Source organism: Aythya fuligula, chromosome 15 (assembly GCF_009819795.1).
Source record: "Aythya fuligula isolate bAytFul2 chromosome 15, bAytFul2.pri, whole genome shotgun sequence".
NCBI classification, from domain to species: domain Eukaryota; kingdom Metazoa; phylum Chordata; class Aves; order Anseriformes; family Anatidae; genus Aythya; species Aythya fuligula.
In genome coordinates, this window is record NC_045573.1 from 17,642,493 (window position 1) to 17,661,302 (window position 18,810).

The window sequence follows — 18,810 nt, forward strand, 5'->3', positions numbered from 1 at the left end:
ACATCTCAGCTGTTTCAGTTTATTTCTGCACATAGATTCCTATGGATTAACATTATACACTGCCAATGAGGATAGTTTTAAAGCAAGACGACTTTGCCAGTTTTAAGCAATACTTACATGCACATAAAAAATGACAGTACAGTTGCTCTAGGTTAATTTATCGTCTAGCAACAAATTTACTTGCCTCTTATTTAATCAGGAGGCAGGGTCAAAAAGGGGTCATTCTAACCATACATACGTGTATGATGTGTGGTGAATCACACATACTACATTGACAGCACTGTAGAACAATATAAATTTCATTCAGAGTTGTTCCTATCAGACCAAGAGTCTTTAATTCTTATTTTAGTAACAGCTGAGGGCACTTAGTATCTCAGAGTATTAGCTCCCAAGACAATATGATGAAAAGGAATGCAAAAAGTTGGATCTATTTGTCCAATGTTATTGAAGAATCATATAACATCAAAAATTAAGGCAGACAGTCCACACATGATATTGTACTCAAGTATAGTAGGCACAGCAAGAATGGATGTATGTCTTTCAGCTTTTGTAGTGAAAATCTTGATAGATTGTTTTTCTGTCCTTAAAGTAAATCCTGGCCAGTAAAACTACTGAAGATATACAATGATTTAAAGTGCAGGTGGCTGATGTGATGCCAGTTTAAACCCTCAATCATTGATATAATTCAGTATTTTATCTGAAGTCAATGGAATTTTCTAATATTGGTAAACAGACTGCACTGATTATCTGGAGACACAGAACTTGCAGATAATTCCACAAAATTTATGACAGAAGTATTTACTTTGATATTAACATGATTTTTTTTTTTTTTTATGTGATACAGATTACTAAGCAGTTTAAAAGGTACTTTTTATTTTGGTACTGTTTGATACATATTGTTACTCCAAGAAGTAAGCAAAAGCTTCATGCCATTTCTAATTTTGTTCCTACAGAACTTTGAAGTTTGGTGTTGAGGAAGGTGTTCTGAGATAAGATCAGTTTTCACATTGGAATACGTATTTCCTTTCAATTGTTCATGAAATAGGGGACTGTTTCCTTTTTCTTAATTTAGAGATTCCCTCAATGGAATAATTCAAATTGTATTAGATTATAAGCCTACATCATCCATGACAACATTTAACAGCTACCACCTGAGACACAATTATAGAATTTTGAAGTATTTTGCTTATATTAGCTTTTTTTTTTTTTTTTGCCTAACTACTTTCATAATAGACTGAGAAACAACTCAGGGTTTAAAAGTGTATTTTTACGGGCAGTGCTATGAGGTAAGAACTTTATTTCCACTGTCTATACGTATGAAATATGCCTTCTCATCCCCAAACAGTCTATCCTGATACTGCTTATTCACCTTTTATAGTTTTCTGTAAGTGTGTTTTATTTAGGATTCTTACTGAGCAACTTCTGTTTAGCTTCCCTGATGCTATGTAGTTGTAGACAAGGCTATTCAATAGATACAGATTCTGTTAGAAATGATGGTTGTCCTATCAGTACTGTCCTGCAGCTTGGCCTGATCCTACAAACACCCTTCATTGAGGGCATTGGGACTGTTTTTGCACAGGATCATAACCGCATTTATTAAACTTTTCTACTTCCTCCAAATCTTCTAATATGCTGAGATACTGTATTCAATGAACTAACAAATATCCTCAATGACAAATTAAATTAGGATATTTATTATTTTCATTATGGTACTCTGTTGCTTAAACACCACTGTTCCCCTCTGTTCACAAAAATAAGCTATACAAAGTTTAAAAGAGTATACAAATAACTGTCTGATATACACATTAAAACCTAGCTATTAAATCCAGAGCATCGCAATAGAAAATTCAGTGTTCTCAGTATTACCTGGCCTAGCTACAGTGGATTTCTTGCAGTTACACTTAATATCCCTTTGGATGCAGTTAAATTCTTCCCTCATGATTAAAGAATGGGGGAAGAGTTTTAAAAACCACAAAACCAAAATATAAAAAAAAACTTGAACAAATTTAGAGACCAGAGATATGAAATTTCACTGAACCAGCCAGTGCTTCTACCTGTCTTTGCCCTCACAATTCATTTTGAACCTGGCTCAGGCTATCCACAGGAACAATGAAGTGTAGTGATACGTTACCCTCCCTCAAACAACATCTCACTGGGTGAATACAGACATTTAAGTCTCACTCTTTCTTCTCTAAGATTATCCACATTGTGTTGTTCATTTAAGCATTACAAAGTCAGAGACATAACTTTTCATATATATTTGTGATGCATTTCCCATGGGGTACTTCTAATCAGTAAGCACAATCATCCTTTCTTGACTTGCGAAACACAGCTTTCAGAGGGCCGTGATCTGCATTAGTGATAGGAGCATAAAGTAATTCACCGTTGTAAACTTGAACATCAATAAGGAATTACTTTCAAGCATTTGTTCTTCCAAACGTTGCTATCTTAATTATCTTAACTGGAATCAGAATAGTGTAATAATGGACCTCTGCTGTAAAGAGATTTGCAGGTCACGTTCTCATTGGCTATAGCTTAATCCCAGTGCAACTGCAGGTCTTGTGGATCTAGAAAGTCAGTCGAAAACATGCTGGGGGCAGTAGAACTGAGAGGGGTGAGTCCAGATGAGGAGCTGGGCATTGTAATGTCTAGCCATTCCATATTGTCTAAATTTGTATCAGGAAGGTCAAGAGATAGACAAGAATTATTAGTGGTAAACTGTGGGTCAGATGTTTCCATGGGTGAATGAGAATGATCTAAAATACTGGAGTGATTAAGCAGATCATTCTGGAGGTCTTCAATTAAAGAAAATGACTCTCTGTCTTCACTGCTGCTTGTCAATTGAGGAATTTCATTACCTGAGGTTAAAGTTCCATCCAAGAGGGCTTCAAGCTGATTTTCCAGATTTATAGACAAGCTGGTTGTCGGTTCTAAGGACACAGGAGGAGGGGCCATTTGGATTTGAGGTGGGGGGCGGGATATCACTGTGTTCACTGGCATTGTAGTGATGTTGGCTGTTACTGGTCTCATTTTAGCAATGGGAGATGGTTCCTCCTTTATCGGAAGGGAAATCTCTGTAACAAAACAAACAAACCAGAATTCAAAAAAGATAATGACATATATTTTACAACTTCTACACCTTTTTTGACCACTTTGAGATGTACCTACAGTAAACTCGATGGAGTAAGACTCATTTTGCTGTTCTGATAGTACAAATACTACGTATACATCAGACTAATTATGTCAGATACTCTGTGAACAACAAAATATTTTAAAACAAATTCTGGAGTTCTGCTTTCAAGTAATACTCCAGCTGATGAGAATGCTTGTATCAATGAGAAAAGGAATAGTTCTCTAGATGACATCTTTACCTCCTCCATGTTTATAGTTCTTCTAACTAGGATAATTATAGAACCATCTATTTCCCTACATAGGAAGAGTATCTGAACCAATTTTCAATTCCATACCTGTTTAATACTATGTCCACTGTGATGAATTAGTCTAAGAGATCGTTTAATGTGATTAGGATGCTTTCATAATTGATTCTAGATTTGAAAACTACTCTTCTGTCAAGAGGAGTAACTTAGTGGTAGTAACAGTAAAAGGAGATACAGCAAGGTAAGTTCCAATTAATTCTTACATGTGAATGGAGTCCAAAAATAAGATTAGATCTAGAATGTTTGACAGACAAAAGTATGTGAGTAAATCCTCTAGCACAGATATTGTTTCTGCCAACAGAAATGCAATGACCATGTAATTTGTACCAGTTTTCCAAGGAAAATGTACGTTTTTTATATCTGTGTAAGAGCATCTATAAAATGTTTGCTTAGTAAAGGCCAAACATTAGGAAATAACTTTCTCAGTCTCCTGAAGTACATTAATAAACTAAACATTTTTCAATGTAGAACTTGCAATGTAAGTGCAATAGCCCTGAATACTTATTTCCTTTTTCATAAAGACAATCAGAAAATGTTTTTGCTTTTTGTGGCAACTTGGCAAATACGGAACAGTTGTTACCTTAAAATCAAATAGATTTAGTAATGCCATATTTGAAGCAAATACTTAAATAAGCATGCTAATGTTTCATACATCTTCTGTTTCAGAGGTGCAGCTTCTTTGAACTACTGATGCAATGTTTTAATAAGAGCACTAAAAGCATTTGTAAACTTAGTATGAGTTGTTCACTGCGCAAGTCACTTATCTTACACTGTCACTGTCTACTCCGTTTTCTTCAGCTGACTTTGCAATTTGCTTTGAAAAAGAGAAAAATACTTGGATGTTTAGAATATGGCTAAAATCTGCTCATAGCCTACAATCAAATCACTTATGTCCTGGCATTCACTGCTGTCAAGACCTTTACAAGACAGTAGTACAAAAAAAACATTAAGTTAACTGAATTGCTTCGCACCAGAACTTTTCCCAGTATTGTAATGGCACCTTAGTCTACAAAGCCTAATTATACCTAAAAGTCTCCTGTATAAACTGCAAAGCTACTTTATATATTGCTTTGGTTATTTCACTTCCTTTCTGATAGCTGTCTTGTTTCAACTAACATAGAAAGCTGTTGCTCATTAATGTCTCTATGTAGTTCATACATAACATTTCATTAAATATAACCCCGTGTTATCAGCTCTAAATATCAAAGATATACTACTGGAAAACAAGTAGTTTCAACTTGCTTTTGCTGTTCCCTTATTCTTTTCATGGTATAATTTCAGTATAATATGGACTTGTGCAAGTTTTTCAATCTTTATAAAGTATGTCTCTGCTAATGTACGGTGCTATTTTAATCACTTGAATACTGTGTGGATTACAGAGAAAGTCTGCCTGGGCTAATATGCAAGAAGAGAATTTCCACAGCTGCTTGACTATATGTGTTTTGGTAAATGTTTTGTTTTATAGGTAATTAACACAAACTTTCAGGAATACTAGCTTCATTCAGACTGGATACCTCCTGTCACTGACAGAATTCTTTCCTTTCAATCTGTTGACTACAGTACTGAGTTTTTATTATGAGGTTTTAAATCTCTCCATCACACAAATGTTACTTGGCTGTCCTGGTTTCAGTTAGGACAGAGTTAATTTTCTTCCTAGTAGCTGGTAGGGTGCTATGTTTTTCGATTAGGATGAGAAGAGTGCTGATAACATGCTGATGTTTTAATTGTTGCAGAGCAGTGCTTACACCAAGCCAAGAATGTTTCAGCTTCTCACTCTGTCCTGCTAGCGGGCAGGCAGGGGGTACAGCAAGAGCTGGGAGGGGACAGACCCAGGACAGCTGACCCAAAGTGGCCAAAGGGGTATTCCATAGCATCTGGTGTCATGCTAAACAATATAGAGGGGTGGCTAGCTGGGGTGGGGGGCGGCGGACTGCTCAGGATTAGGCTGGACATCGGTTAGCGGGTGGTTAGCAATTGCACTGTGCATCACTTGTTTCGTACACATCATTATTCTTAGTACTATTATCATCATTATTGTTATTATTATTATTTTTTTTCCTGTCTTAATAAACTGTCTTTATCTCAACTCACAGGCTTCACTTTCCCGTTTCTCTCCCCCATCCCAGAGAGGGAGGGGGGAAAGTGAGCTGTGTGGTGTTTAGCTGCCAGCCAGGTTAAACCACAACATTGGCTTACCTCCACTCTTGATGAGAATATCAAAAAGATCATCCATCTGCTGACTGTGTGCACTGGAAATCTGTGGTGCAGGAGAAAAGGGTTATTCTTTTTCATGTAGTGTTTTTCTAAGCATATTGATCCTTGCCTCTCTAAGTAGTACCTAAATACTAACCTATGATCAAGACCAAAATTCTTCTTATGAAATTGTCAATCTAGATAATAGAGAAAGAGTTTGGAGAGACACTTGTAGAATTCCTCTGGTTGGTTTCAGTACAAAGGAATAGGAAAAAAAATATGAAAAGCAACACAAAGTTTTCATGAAGGCAACCTAAAAGAGAGATGCAGAAAACTAGGGATAAGAAGGGGAATTGCTAGCCCTGTTTTGCAGAAGGGAAATATTCAGAATAGCAACTAGACTATGGGGGTGCACCCTGAAATGCTTTCTCTAAGAGACAACTTGTAAATAACCATCATATGCAATATAGTTTGTTTGTTTGTTTTTACATGCCAGTAACATATGAAATGGCATTAGATATTCATGCTTCTGTCTGAGTGCCTGCCACCAAAAAAATAGCACACAATATGAAGTCAATATGAAATTATCTCTTTTGGGATAATTCTGAAATGCATGAAGTTAGGGATGCTCATTAGCTTTGTTTGCAACTTTCTTCCAATCTGAAGGATATCACAGTAAACTGACAAAGCACCCTGTAGGATTATTCACCAAGCTCACTAAATAAAGCCTCCTTTCAAGCAAGCATGTGTGTTCAAGTGTGTATATATGTTTCTGTATGTGCGTATAAACACACTCATGCACACATTTTCCTCAAGTTTCCTCAGTTTGGGAAAGTACTTTTCAATGTACTTTCTAAGTCTGAAATCTGGGTATCATACATCCTTGAAACAAGTCCACTGAATGACAGTTATTGTTAAGTAGCAATAGCAGTGTTATCCCGATTATATTTATTGTCAGCTGGATAATCTAAGACTTATTTACATGTCTGTTAATTTCATCAAAAAACCATGAAACCTGCAGTTAAATACAGTTATGAGAATATTAAGAGTACATTAGAAAATTTTGATGCCAAAGAAAAACTGTAATAAACAATGACTGATAATTCTGAAGAAACAAAATATTTTTAACAAAATAAACAAGCAAAAATAACTACCTCACGGTGAGATGTCTGAATATTGCGGGTCTGTTTTATAGCCTCTTCGTAACGGGGGGGATCTTTTTTCTTGGACACTGTGTTGTTGAAGAGGGATTGCTGAACGATATAAGGCTGAGCTTGAGAAGGAGAGCCAGGCTGCATGAAATAATAAAAAAAAGTCTGAACATACATTTTAATGAAATTGAAATGTATCATGTTATACGAATGATAGTATTCTGCCATACCAATCTAAATATTTACAAACAATAGTATAATATGAGGTATAAAATAAGTTGTTACTTTCCCACACATGATATATAAATATACGTATCATTAAAATACACAAAACGTTATTCTTCCTTGAGAGAACTGCAATATATAGTCATGCATTATTTAAGATGATTAATATAAAAGTGAACTTCATGGAGTGCAGTTGGACTGATCTTACCTTACTAGGAGTAGCAGGTCCATTCTGCATAGACGGCGCCTGATTGCTGCCAGTGTGAATGTTAGAATTTGATGTTTTATTAATAAAAGACTGTGAAGGTGTTGTAACTGGTGCAGTCTGATAGGAAAACACTGTATTGGATGTGGTAGGTGGAAAAACCTGTAAAGGATTAATATAGCAGTCTTAGTATTTTTAATAATTAATAATATTGGGTAAATGGCATTTAATGAAGACTTTTTTTTTTTTTTTTTTTTAAATACTTGCTTGCTTAAATTCCCTGTTAAGGGGACGTTATCTGTACCTGTTCTTCCCTCCAGTGTATTAATGTGTAAATCTAGAGCTATTATTCTTTTAAAGAAACTTTGTGCCATGTCATGCTTTAGTCATCCCTCGTAAGTAAAATATTCTCCTGTGATCCTTCAGGAAGCATGATGTAGTGTTATTAATTTTTCTGATATACATTCAAAAGAGTATGGAACAGTTTAATACAGTCTGCATAACTTCCCCACCTAGTGGGTAGTCAATACAATGAATCACCTTCTAGCCCGATACAAATGAGAGTAGAGTACTTCAGTCGGAAGGGACCTACAAAGATCACTAAGTCCAACTGCCTGAGCACTTCAGGGCTGACCCAAAGGTTTGAAGCACGTTCCTGAGGGCATTATCCACAGGGCTTGTGACCAACTGATGGCCATGGGGCACCAACCACCTCCTAGGAAGCCCACCCTCCCAGGCAAGAAGTATTTCCTGGTGCCCAGTCTGACCCTCCCCAGGCATAGCTCTGAGCCATGCCCTGCATCTCATTGCTGGTTCCTAGGAGCAGAGACCAGCATTCTCCCTCTGTGCTTTCCCTCCTCAGGGAGCTGAGGAGCCATGAAAGCCACCGCTCAGCCTCCTCTCCTCCTGACCGGGCAACCCACGTGCCCTCAGCCTCTCCTCACACAACATGCCTTCAGTACTTTTGTATGAGGCAATCTGAGTGCATAAGATGCATAAGACTGTTTTAATTCAGTTTTACTCCCAAATACCTTTGTGACAAAGGTGCAACAAATCTGAGATCACGGATGGAGAGAAGGCTAGGAAAAGCTCTATGGAGCGCAGCCTAAATACCAAATGAGGTCTGCTCTGAGAGGGATTAATGCAGTTTGTTGGCCATGTGGATCACCTGTGTGAAAACTGTTGCCCTTTCTGTGGAGAGGTATCCTTATTCCTGAATTAACTCAAGAACTAGGGCCACTTGGTAGCTAGAATGCAGAGAGACACCACAAGTATGTAGCAGCAACCAAGTGGAGTAATCAGCTGGCTTGCATAAAAAGCTGAGAAAGCCTGAGAAAGTCTGGAGGAATTTGAAGGAAACTAATTCTAGAAAACAACTCTTTATGGAGGTGATTGTTATTAGGAAGACTAACTTCACTAAAAAATGTTAATTTAACAAACAGCATTACTCACAGTTCATTAGCTGGAATGGCCCAGTCTGCTTGCTGTAACACCTAAGGCTCAGGAATGCAAACAGCAACCAGGTAGAACTAATGCTGAATGCATATTACAGCTGTCCTTATCTATTGTACTACACTGGCGTTTTCCATTCTGATGTAAAAAATCACGCAATTACACTGGTTTCCTGTGTAAAAGAATTGCAGTAGATGTGAGCAGATCAGCAGGACAGGTCAGCTGCTCAGCTCCAGCACCACCAGATTGCAGGCTGAAGCCTGCTAGAGTGATCCAGCATGGTGTTCTCCATGACAACTGCGCTGAACAGGGAAAAACCAGAGGGTACAAATCCTGGAATCTCCTGCAATCACTTCCACAAGTCCTTCACAGCAAGGGAAGCAAACTGCCAGTCTCTGGCACAAGTATATGCCTGAGGATGACTGGAAAACTTCTATAGGGGAGCTGTTGAATTACCAAAATAAGGTTAGCCCCTTACCAAATCCCAGACAGGCTGGAGGAAATCTGCTTTTGTGGATATGTGTCAGTCCGTTTTGACTTCAGTAGGGTAACCTCATTGCCCATTAAACAGCATTACCCAGCAGCCTGGAGAATGATGATGCTCATTTAGCTGTGTTCTCCTTTACTAGCAAGCTGTCTAGAGAGTGGCAGTTATATAACTACCATCAAAATTATCCTCTTCATTTTGAAATTTTAATAGTTTCTAAATTATCTTTCTTTGGGGCAGACTGGAAACCTTGTTCTCCTAAGTCATAGAAGCCATAGAGACCACAGCACTAATAAGGAAGCCAAACCAATCTCTTGGTCTCTGGATGTGGCTCAAAGGAAGAGAAACTATTTCTTTGTGGTGGCTGGTGCTGGTATCAGTTACCATATGAATATGACTGGGTTGGCACTCAGAACTGTGCATCTAGTGCTGATAAAACACCCATTTCGGAATGGGAACTTTTAGGGCTGATAGTTTTGGATATAGAGGAAGAGAAGGATCTCTCTCCGCATCGTTCCCTGCATTTCTCTAAGAGAACTGTCTTAGGTATATAGTGGGGTTTGACTCACTGGACTTGCTGTCCCTAGCATCGGAGTCCCATAGCTTTCTTCATCAGTAAGGATAAAATCAACAAAGAAAGGTAGGAGTACTGGAAGGAACTCCTGAAAATGAACGAAGGTCTGTAGTTACAGATAAAAGCTTTTTCTGAAGAGCTGCCCACCAGAATCTTCCATTTCGAGCTGGTGGCAAATAGGAGAAACTGAATGGAATAGCTGGTATATTGCTTGTGCCAAGCGTAAGTAAGAACGAAGTGAGCATGTGCCATAAGAGTACCATTAAGACCAAAAAAAAAAAAAAAGAAAAAAGTCTTTAGTTTTGTATATTTATTTGAAATTGGAAAAGCAGTCCTACAAGGACTGAAATTTTGGAAAGAGAATGAGTTACATGGTACAGAGATGTTAAGTGACTTGATCATTTGTATGTGACACGACAAAAAAGACTGTAAAAGCACTGCCTAGAATTAGAATACACAACAGTACATTGCTTAATGCTTATCGCTATCCACAAACCTTTCTGATTTGTTGGGTCTGACCAAGTGCATGCTGCGTGATGGTATTTGGTTTTGATTGTGGAGCATGCATCTGAGGTGCTGTCTGGCCCAGGCCAGAGGAAGGAATAGGAACAGGTATTTGTGATGGGGTCTGTACTCCAGCTTGTGATTGAGCCTAAAGGGTGAAGATAAAATATTTGCATTATATGTATCTCACAGTAAATTACATTATGTAAAAAACTATTCTATAGGTTATGCAGAATATCTATAGTATTTGTTCTAAGAGGTATCAATGAGAACTGTGTACAGGAGACAAAATGTTTTTATTCTTTCTGGTACTGGCAAGCTCCCAGCTAGAGTGTAGTGTTTATTTTGGTACCAGAGTTTAAAAAAGATGAAGACAAACTGGAGAGGGTCCAGCCGAGAGCAATGAAAATAGCTGGAGATGCAGAGAGCACACCCAGTAAGAAAGAATTAACTGTGTTTCAGCAACCTGAAAGACAAAACTGATGATGCAACATGACAAGACTTCCATCACATATAAAAGTTGTTTTAAGAAGATGATTGTACTTTTAGTGACCACTGCTGTTTTTAAAGGCAAGACATGTCTGACTTTAAGAAAGAGCATTTGAATTGGAAGCTAGGAAAAATTTCTGCAATAGCAGTGAAGTGAAATACCAGAACAAGCTGCTTAAGTTTGTTGGAGAATTCTAGCAGGATTTTAGAACAATTTAGACAAAGATCTGTCTGGGTGGACAGTTACCAGGAGTAGCTCTTACACTGTAGATGGCAGGGTCCAGCCCCATCAGAACTTTACAGCCCTCACATGTGTTGCTAAATGTGACAGCACACATGCTAACACAAAGCCCTGACTCACAACATGCCAAAACAGCAAGCACACACTGGCACTGAAGAAGTGCTCTGCTGGCACAGTAACTGAGGATTGCAGGGGATTTCAGCCAGCTAGCAGGCAATAATAGTGCCACAAGGAGGTATATCCTTCGTTCTACCACAGGTCATGATGTTAAACCGTTTCAACCCGGTCAGATATCTCATAGCTCTGCATTTATATTCTATTTGGGTTTATGTTGTATTTATTCACAGTGATACTACCTTATAATCAGCTTGGTAATAATATTTGTGTAACCATGGTTTCTTTTTATAACTCCACTAGAGTGCTATAATCTAGCATTCCCATTTTTAAATGTAATGAGCCCTCACCACACAAGGAAGTTTGAACACATTTTGAAAACAGGTATATTTCAAAATAAAATGCTGACTTTTAAGCTGTTTCTTTTGGAGGTAAAGTGGTGGAATTTGGAAGTATAAATCTAAAACCACACGCACAGAGGCAGTAGCAGTATACAGTAAGACAAATACTATTCAAGAAAAAGAGTCTGGGAAGCCAAAACTCTTTGCACGATTACAAAGAAAGCAAGTACTAGAAGAAGTTATAAACAGGTTGGCTAATAAATGTTACTAAGCTTTTCTCTAAAGCAAAAACAAGACTGATTTTTACCAGTGCATCTTACAAACAGCACATTTATCTATCTATATTAAATTAAGCAAATATTGACATGTAGTTTGCAGGATGAGAAATGAAAACCCTCATACCTGTAACTTTATATTTCCAACTGGTAGCTGCACTGAAGTGGTAGAATTCGGTCCCTGGATAGAAAGTGGAAGGAGCAGCTGTGCAGTTCCTTGGGTAGTCAGTAAAGCTTGAGGTTGGGCAACAACTGCAGTTTGTGGCTGCCTCTGGGGATTAAAATAAAATTGAGAAATGGCGTTCTGAGGTTCAGCTTTAGCGACAGGTATCTCCTGCTTGATAACAACTGCCTTTTTGGCAACTGGATTCTGGCCACTAGTGTATACTGATTGTCCTAAAGAATGACTAGCTGCAGGTACAGATTGGCTTGTGCTCAAGCAGTCAGTAAGAGCATTTTCATCCTTGACAGCAGCACTGAATTGCTTCTGTTCCAAAGCAGCTGAGTTACCAGAAGTCTGAGAGTGTTGCTGTTGTCCCCTCTTTTCAACCTCAAGTTGCATTTTCAGTACCTCCACAAGTTTTTGCTCTTGTTCCAGTTTCCTTTTGAGCTCTTCAATCTGTTTTTCTTTCTCTTGAAGCTTGCGGTCCTTTTCTGCTACATCAAACTCCATGCTTGAGATGCTTCCACTGCTGCGATTCTGATTATCATCACCTGTATTTGCTCTTAGTGGTGAAGTACTTAAGAACTGAGATGGAGACATCATGGTCATCACTTCTGTGAAAGTATCTGCCATACTTGTATCATCCGTGCTTAGACTAGATTGTTCTGAAGGAGAAGGAGATATAGGCAAAGGAGAGCTAATGTTTTCAGTATTTACTACTTTGCAGCCAGGTCCAGTAGTTGTTTTTTCTGAAGGAAAGCTGGATACTGTATTAGCCACTGTTTTATTTAGTGTTGCAACAGGAAATGCTATAGCCACTTCCCCAGTGTTACCTGTGGCCCCAGTAGAAGTAGTTACTGTAACAGAGCTAGTAGTAGTGACTCCATTGTTATTAAGATCTTGATATGGTTTCAGACGCTCAATAAGATCTGTTTTTGTTCCAGAAACTGGTAATCCCCTCAATTTTAACTCCATTTTAAGCTCTGCTACCTAAGATAAAATAAAGTTTGATAGTAAAATAAATAAAATGTATTTATATATATTTTACCTTATTATATTTTAGTAAGAAAATATATTTTTCAGCATATTCACTAGTTATTCCACCACTGGGTTCTGACAGTGTGCATGATCATGACCACATTTCCACAACCAGTAACTTACTTTCTGTGGTTACCTGGCCAAAACCTTAGTAGTGTTCAGTTGCTGTACAATGAACAGTTGCAGAGTTACGCTGAATTTTCATACCTATTGCAAATTTGAAAATGAAAGCACAACTTCAATTGTGGGCTAAAAACTTCTGAAGAAAAGCTGCAGAAGGTGGCAGCAGTACAAATAAAAGCTCTGAATACTAGCATTCTGAACCCTTCTATCACCCTACCAAGACAGGTAGATGTGTTTTACCTGAAACTTACTAAGTCATTTGCATGGCTCAGTAGACACATCAAACACAAAAGGCTTTCTTTCTAATTAGCAATTGAACAGTTACAGCTATGTGCTAAATATATATATGTATTTATAGCTATAAATATATAGCTATGTGGTTTCTTTCACAGATATAAAAAGCAGAAGCAGTCAAAATTAATCTAATTTCTGACAGAAGAATATCCTCAATCCTTAGAGACAACACAGAGTGCCAATGTGTTGACTGTAAATTAATCCTGTGCTTCAAAATATGTTATAAACACCTCTCTCTAAAAGAAATTAAGGTAGAATGATCTCAGTAATCTTTCAGTGCTTTGCTGGTCTATAATTTTGAAGTATAGATCTTCATGATTAGGAAACGAAAAGTCATGGAAATATCTGTGCATAACAAGTTTCTAAGAACCACATCAATTTTATATTAAGTACCTGTCCACCTAACAATGATGATCGACTCCCCTCTGGGCTGCCCCCATCTAGTATCCCCTACAGACTTGTTTGAGATAGCATTCCAACTTTTCAATTTTTCTGCAGTGTATTTCTAAATTCTAAATTATCAGAACTGATTTAGATGACTCAGTGTTAAAAACACTACCAGCAGCAGGTATTGCTTAGGTTACTGTTATCACATCAGCAGGAATACCAATAAATTATGCAGAAATGGTGAGAGAAGAACTTTAATCTCTGCAAATAAAAAATTCAGGCATTAACTGATATGGCTTAATATCTTAATAGTTAATAACTTAAAGATTCCAAAGCTTGTTTCAAATGCCATAGCTTGAATTGCATCTTGTAGACTTATTTAATATGGAATTATTAACTTTATCTTATAAAAATGCATTACTGTCCTGAGAATCTCTTCTTCAGAAACCTCATCTTTTATTCCTTCAAGTTTTTAAAAAATACCCACATCTCAAGAACCCAATTCCTTGTTAAAGGAAGAGAGAAATTAACTGCCCACTAGATGTCCCTGCTCCTCAAGTCTGGCTCATATAAGTACTTGCTATTGAAAATACCTGAATCTAACGCCCCCCCCTCCCACCACCAATTTTCTTCAGATTCATTTTCAGTAGGTCCCTCACAGTATTAATCCCTGTTAAAAGTTCTTCAGAAGGACGAATTGTATGCTGTACATTCATACTAGAATTTAAAAAGAGTCTACAGTTATTTATAACTCTTCTGAAATTTAGTATTCATTTTCAGATGATGTGCTGAACTCTGATGAGAAAATCTCTATTTTCTCTTCTCTCTTAGTAGTGTTATTTCCATGTAGACTTTATATCAGTAATCCCTCTGAATATGTATTAGGACATCTTTTCAATTTTATTGCTTAACTAAAATTCTTCACTGATATACTAAAATTATTGTCCCAGTGTTAAAATCCACCAGAGGGAAATTTGACATGAACAGTTTAAAACACACAGTTTAACAAAGCTACCATCAAATTACATACTTATACAATGTCTGAAATTCTTTGTCCTCTTCTAATTCTTTGGAAAAGAGATGTCATTGTCAGAGCATGCACTTGTGAGGAGGCTAAATCAAAACAAATATTTTAAGTCCAGAAGAAGCGTGTATGAAAACTTGACAGCTCTATTCTTAACAGTTAAAAATACACTTTTCCTTGTTAAATAACATCCAGGCTTATTCTTGACAGTAAAAATTTCCATGAAATGACCTCTACTGATGTTTAAGAATAGACAAATTTAAATTATTATTATTATTATTTTTTTTTTTTTTTTTTTTTTTTTACCTTTAAGTCATCCAAACTTGAAGGTAGAGGTCCTGGTTTCCTGCTAGGAATATTACTGTTTTGTCTTGGTGAGTTGGCAGCTGATGTTTGTGTATTGTTGTTCAAAGTATTCAGTGGTGTATTCCCATTGTTATTCTGTTTGTCATTCAGTGGCCTTCAAGTGATAAGAAAAATGGGGACAATAATGTTAGTGGTAAATATATATTACATATATATATATATATATTTATATATTGTTTTCAATCAAGAAGCTGTGGTTCTGAATCTAGCATCTATCAACTTAATACATATTTCATACATATTTATTACATATTAAATATTATTCATAAATACACATTGAACATGACTAACATAAAATATTTTTAATAGAACAGCACAGAGAAAAGAAAACATATAGAGAATACATGTATTATGTTGATATTTTATTTGTAGTTAAACATACAAATTTAAGCTTCATAGTTTTTACTTCGTCACAGTATCCCTGAAGGATACCATGGACTGCAAGATCAGTTTATACAAATTCATCATCAACTAGGGCAACCAGTTACTTTTTTTGCTTGATGTCAGTTTAAAAAAAAAAAAAAAAGGTTGAACTGTATGTATCAACCCTACATACAGATCCAGTGTCCATGGAGACAGAATAAGGATCAATGTGAAGGCAGTTTCTTCTGAAGATTATGTGTTTTGAGTCAGCTGTACTCACATAAAAAGAATCTCGTACAAGGATCTCAAAAATAATTGTAAAAAAATTAAAAATGCCACCATTTACATTGGATACCATAAATCAGCTCTTTATTTCTTTCAAGTGATGTACGAGGAAACATTTCTGAAATGTCAGTAAATGGAACATAAGAAGCGTGGGTAAGCAGGCAGAAACATCTCAAGTCCAAATGTTAGGATACATTGTAATTATAAATATAACCACAGATGGTGTCTTTTACTTTTCTAGTCTCACTTGCTGAGGAAAAATAACTCGGCAAGAACTCACTTTAAAAAAGTTGAGAGCCACTTGAATTTAAGTTTGTGACTAACTGTAGCATGTTACACTAGAAGCACTTCTAGGAAAAAAAAATGCTGGTCTTAGATGGCAAGAATGAAATTCTGCAGACAGTCAGCTTCTCTTTCTGCTAAGAATTATTTTTCTGACTGCTTCTAGCTATAAATCAGAGAGTACACTTCTCAGTGTTGAAAGTGCTGAAGATTAACACTGACAGAGTTCATATAAGCATTAGCGATGAGGCTATAGAGAATAGGCAATTTCACCTAATTTAAAGACTCTTTTTACTTGAAAACAGCAAAAATGGCCTATGCAACTGATATAAAAAGACAATAAAAACACCAAAATAGTACGTGTATTTGTAAAAGCCACTGTCTATATGTTTCTCTTCTGCTCTGCAAACTCTATCAAATTTGAATGAAAATGGTGACAAAGTTTTCTGGCTTTCACATAAATGCCTTTGAGCTTCTTTCATATAAGCCTCTGGTTGGAAAACATGCATCTGACAGATAGGAGATTTGGTTTCCACTCAAACTAAAAATAACTAGGACCAGTTATAGGCTTATCAGACTTCGAGAGTATTTTAAGAAGAGAACTACCTCATCTCTTTGTTAAATGAGGTTAAATAATAACCACACTGATGCCATGTAAGTTTTCTTGGATTCCAACTGTCTATTAACATTTGCAAAACACATTTACTTTTAAGACAAAAAGTCTGCAACTGCTATGTATATATCTTAGTTAAAGGACACTTAGAAAATACAAACAGAGCTTCACATACTTCAGTGGTGCAGGTAGAATTGCCTGGTAGTTGTAGTGTTGTTGTTGTTGGCTCAGGATCTGCAGCTGCAAAAACAGTTGCTGCTGTTGTAGCAAACGAGCATAGTTGGAGTCCATCTGTGGCTCGTTCTTCTCACCTTTCTGATCAGGTGGAATATATTGATGATACTTCAATTTTTTCACCCTTGGCTTAGGTTCCTTACATTTCTTGCTCCGATGCTTATCGTTTGGGTTCTTTGGGTGGCTTTGCTATTTATGGATGGAAAAGATTGAAACAACTATCACAGCAGCAAGCAGTTATTCAAAATACAAAGTATACAGCAATGTGTTTGTTGCAAAGAGAGTTGCCAAATACATGTGCAACCCTACTCAAAAGTATTTCTCACCATCCTTGAAAAGTTAATGTACTCAAGCTGTTTTATACTGTGTGCACACAAGAAGGGGGCCATCAGAAATTACCGTTGTTTCTAATATGAAATATTACAATAATTGGATATATATGTGTTCTAAATATAGTTATCATAATACGTGAACATTCTGTTAATAGATGGCACAAATGAGGCTAAGGGATTCTGCTAATTATGACCTGTCATTATAAACAGACATTCTTCTTAAAGAGCTAAGTCCAAAGCCACTTAGCACTTCATACATGTAACGCTACTACCTTAAACTCCATCTGTAAACAGGATTGCACGTCAGTACCTACAGGCCTAGATTAAAAGCACAGAACAGACAGTCCTAAATATTACAGTGTTACTTTAATGGAACTTTCAGCACCCTTTATCAGCAGTACCTGCACATATGGTTAAACCTTTCTCCTTTAAAGCTCTTGAAATTATATTGATGTGAAAAGTTAAATGCAGTTACCTAGTCATACAGAAGGTAACAAAGCAGAAATCCTGCGTTTGATCCATGCACACTTATCTACACAGGTAGCCTGTTTTGGGAATACCTAAATTTGTCATTAAGGTCCTGCAATTAGGTAAGCTGGTACAGGCTTAGATAAATCCAAAGATTCCACTAGGTAACTCCAAATTTATACTACAAATTGCATATTACAAATCATCATAAATTTAACTGAAAATTAGTTCCATATAGTTAGGTAGAAGTCTACATATACATATATATAATCACTTCAGAGCTGAAGACCCTTTGGCAAAAGTTGCTGAATTGAAATATAAACATTTTTCAACACAAACCATTTTCTAATTGTATTTGAAAAAGTTTTCCATGCTGCTGGCTAAGTCAGTTCAAAAGAAAGAATTAACTGTGCTTTTCTGATCTTCTGATACAAGGATACAATAACTTAATTGGGCTTTATGCTCATACAGTAAATGAACTATGAAAATAGTTGTGGAAAAGGAACAATGCTGTTCCCTAGTTTGGTTACACATAGATTATCAATGTAGTTGCCACTGTTCCTGTTAAATTATTCCCTGTATAAAACTAGATTAGAATATGAATTTCTCCAATAGAAAATAAACATTGCAAAAATCTATTCTTTGTATTTCTCTATGCGTTTTCAAAAACTTCAGTAGTTATGTAGCACATAATTCTGCTTTAAAATTTTGGTCAACTGTACTGTAAGGACCTCCTGAAATAATGAGCCAGTCCTTACACGTGGTTAATAGGTGATCTTAGCATACCAAATCTTTCAGTCAACAGCACAGTATGCTCTCCTGAACACTGACAGCAGTTGTTGGTGGTTATAGGCACTATAACATTATTCACTTTTTTTCAATAAATATAGCATTGGAAAACAAAACAGATAAAGAAAAAACTTCAGATGCCATTATTTTAGATATGTACCTTTACTAACGTTGGCCCAGGCTTTGTTGCAGATACAGTATTTTGTGTCACAGTGGCTGTAGCAGTAGACCGTGTAACCTGTTGTTCAATTGTAGAGGGAGTTTTGAGGAATTCAGGAACTGGAGAGGTTAAAGGTGGATACTAGTATTAAAAAAATATAAGGAAAAAGAGAAACATTAAAAACATCCACCATCTGAATAA

The 18,810-nt window shown here is 36.6% G+C and overlaps 1 protein-coding gene across 10 annotated transcripts in view; it reads right to left on the minus strand.

The window, feature by feature from the left end:
- Nucleotides 1-1,197: 1,197 nt before the first annotated feature.
- Nucleotides 1,198-18,810, minus strand: part of MRTFB (myocardin related transcription factor B) — an 86,550-nt gene continuing 68,937 nt past the window's right edge. For 8 of the 10 annotated variants that reach the window (XM_032197318.1, XM_032197317.1, XM_032197316.1 and 5 more), the window contains 9 exons: nt 18,610-18,750; nt 16,802-17,049; nt 15,024-15,177; nt 11,816-12,841; nt 10,221-10,376; nt 7,215-7,373; nt 6,785-6,922; nt 5,634-5,694; nt 1,198-3,074 (listed from right to left, as the gene is read on the minus strand). In XM_032197318.1, the coding sequence (XP_032053209.1) occupies nt 2,536-3,074; nt 5,634-5,694; nt 6,785-6,922; nt 7,215-7,373; nt 10,221-10,376; nt 11,816-12,841; nt 15,024-15,177; nt 16,802-17,049; nt 18,610-18,750 (2,622 nt within the window). In that variant the 3' untranslated portion in view covers nt 1,198-2,535. Of the gene's footprint in view, nt 3,075-5,633; nt 5,695-6,784; nt 6,923-7,214; nt 7,374-10,220; nt 10,377-11,815; nt 12,842-12,886; nt 13,097-15,023; nt 15,178-16,801; nt 17,050-18,609; nt 18,751-18,810 lie in introns of those variants that run through there. The other 2 variants (XM_032197322.1, XM_032197323.1) reach the window with 2 other exon arrangements.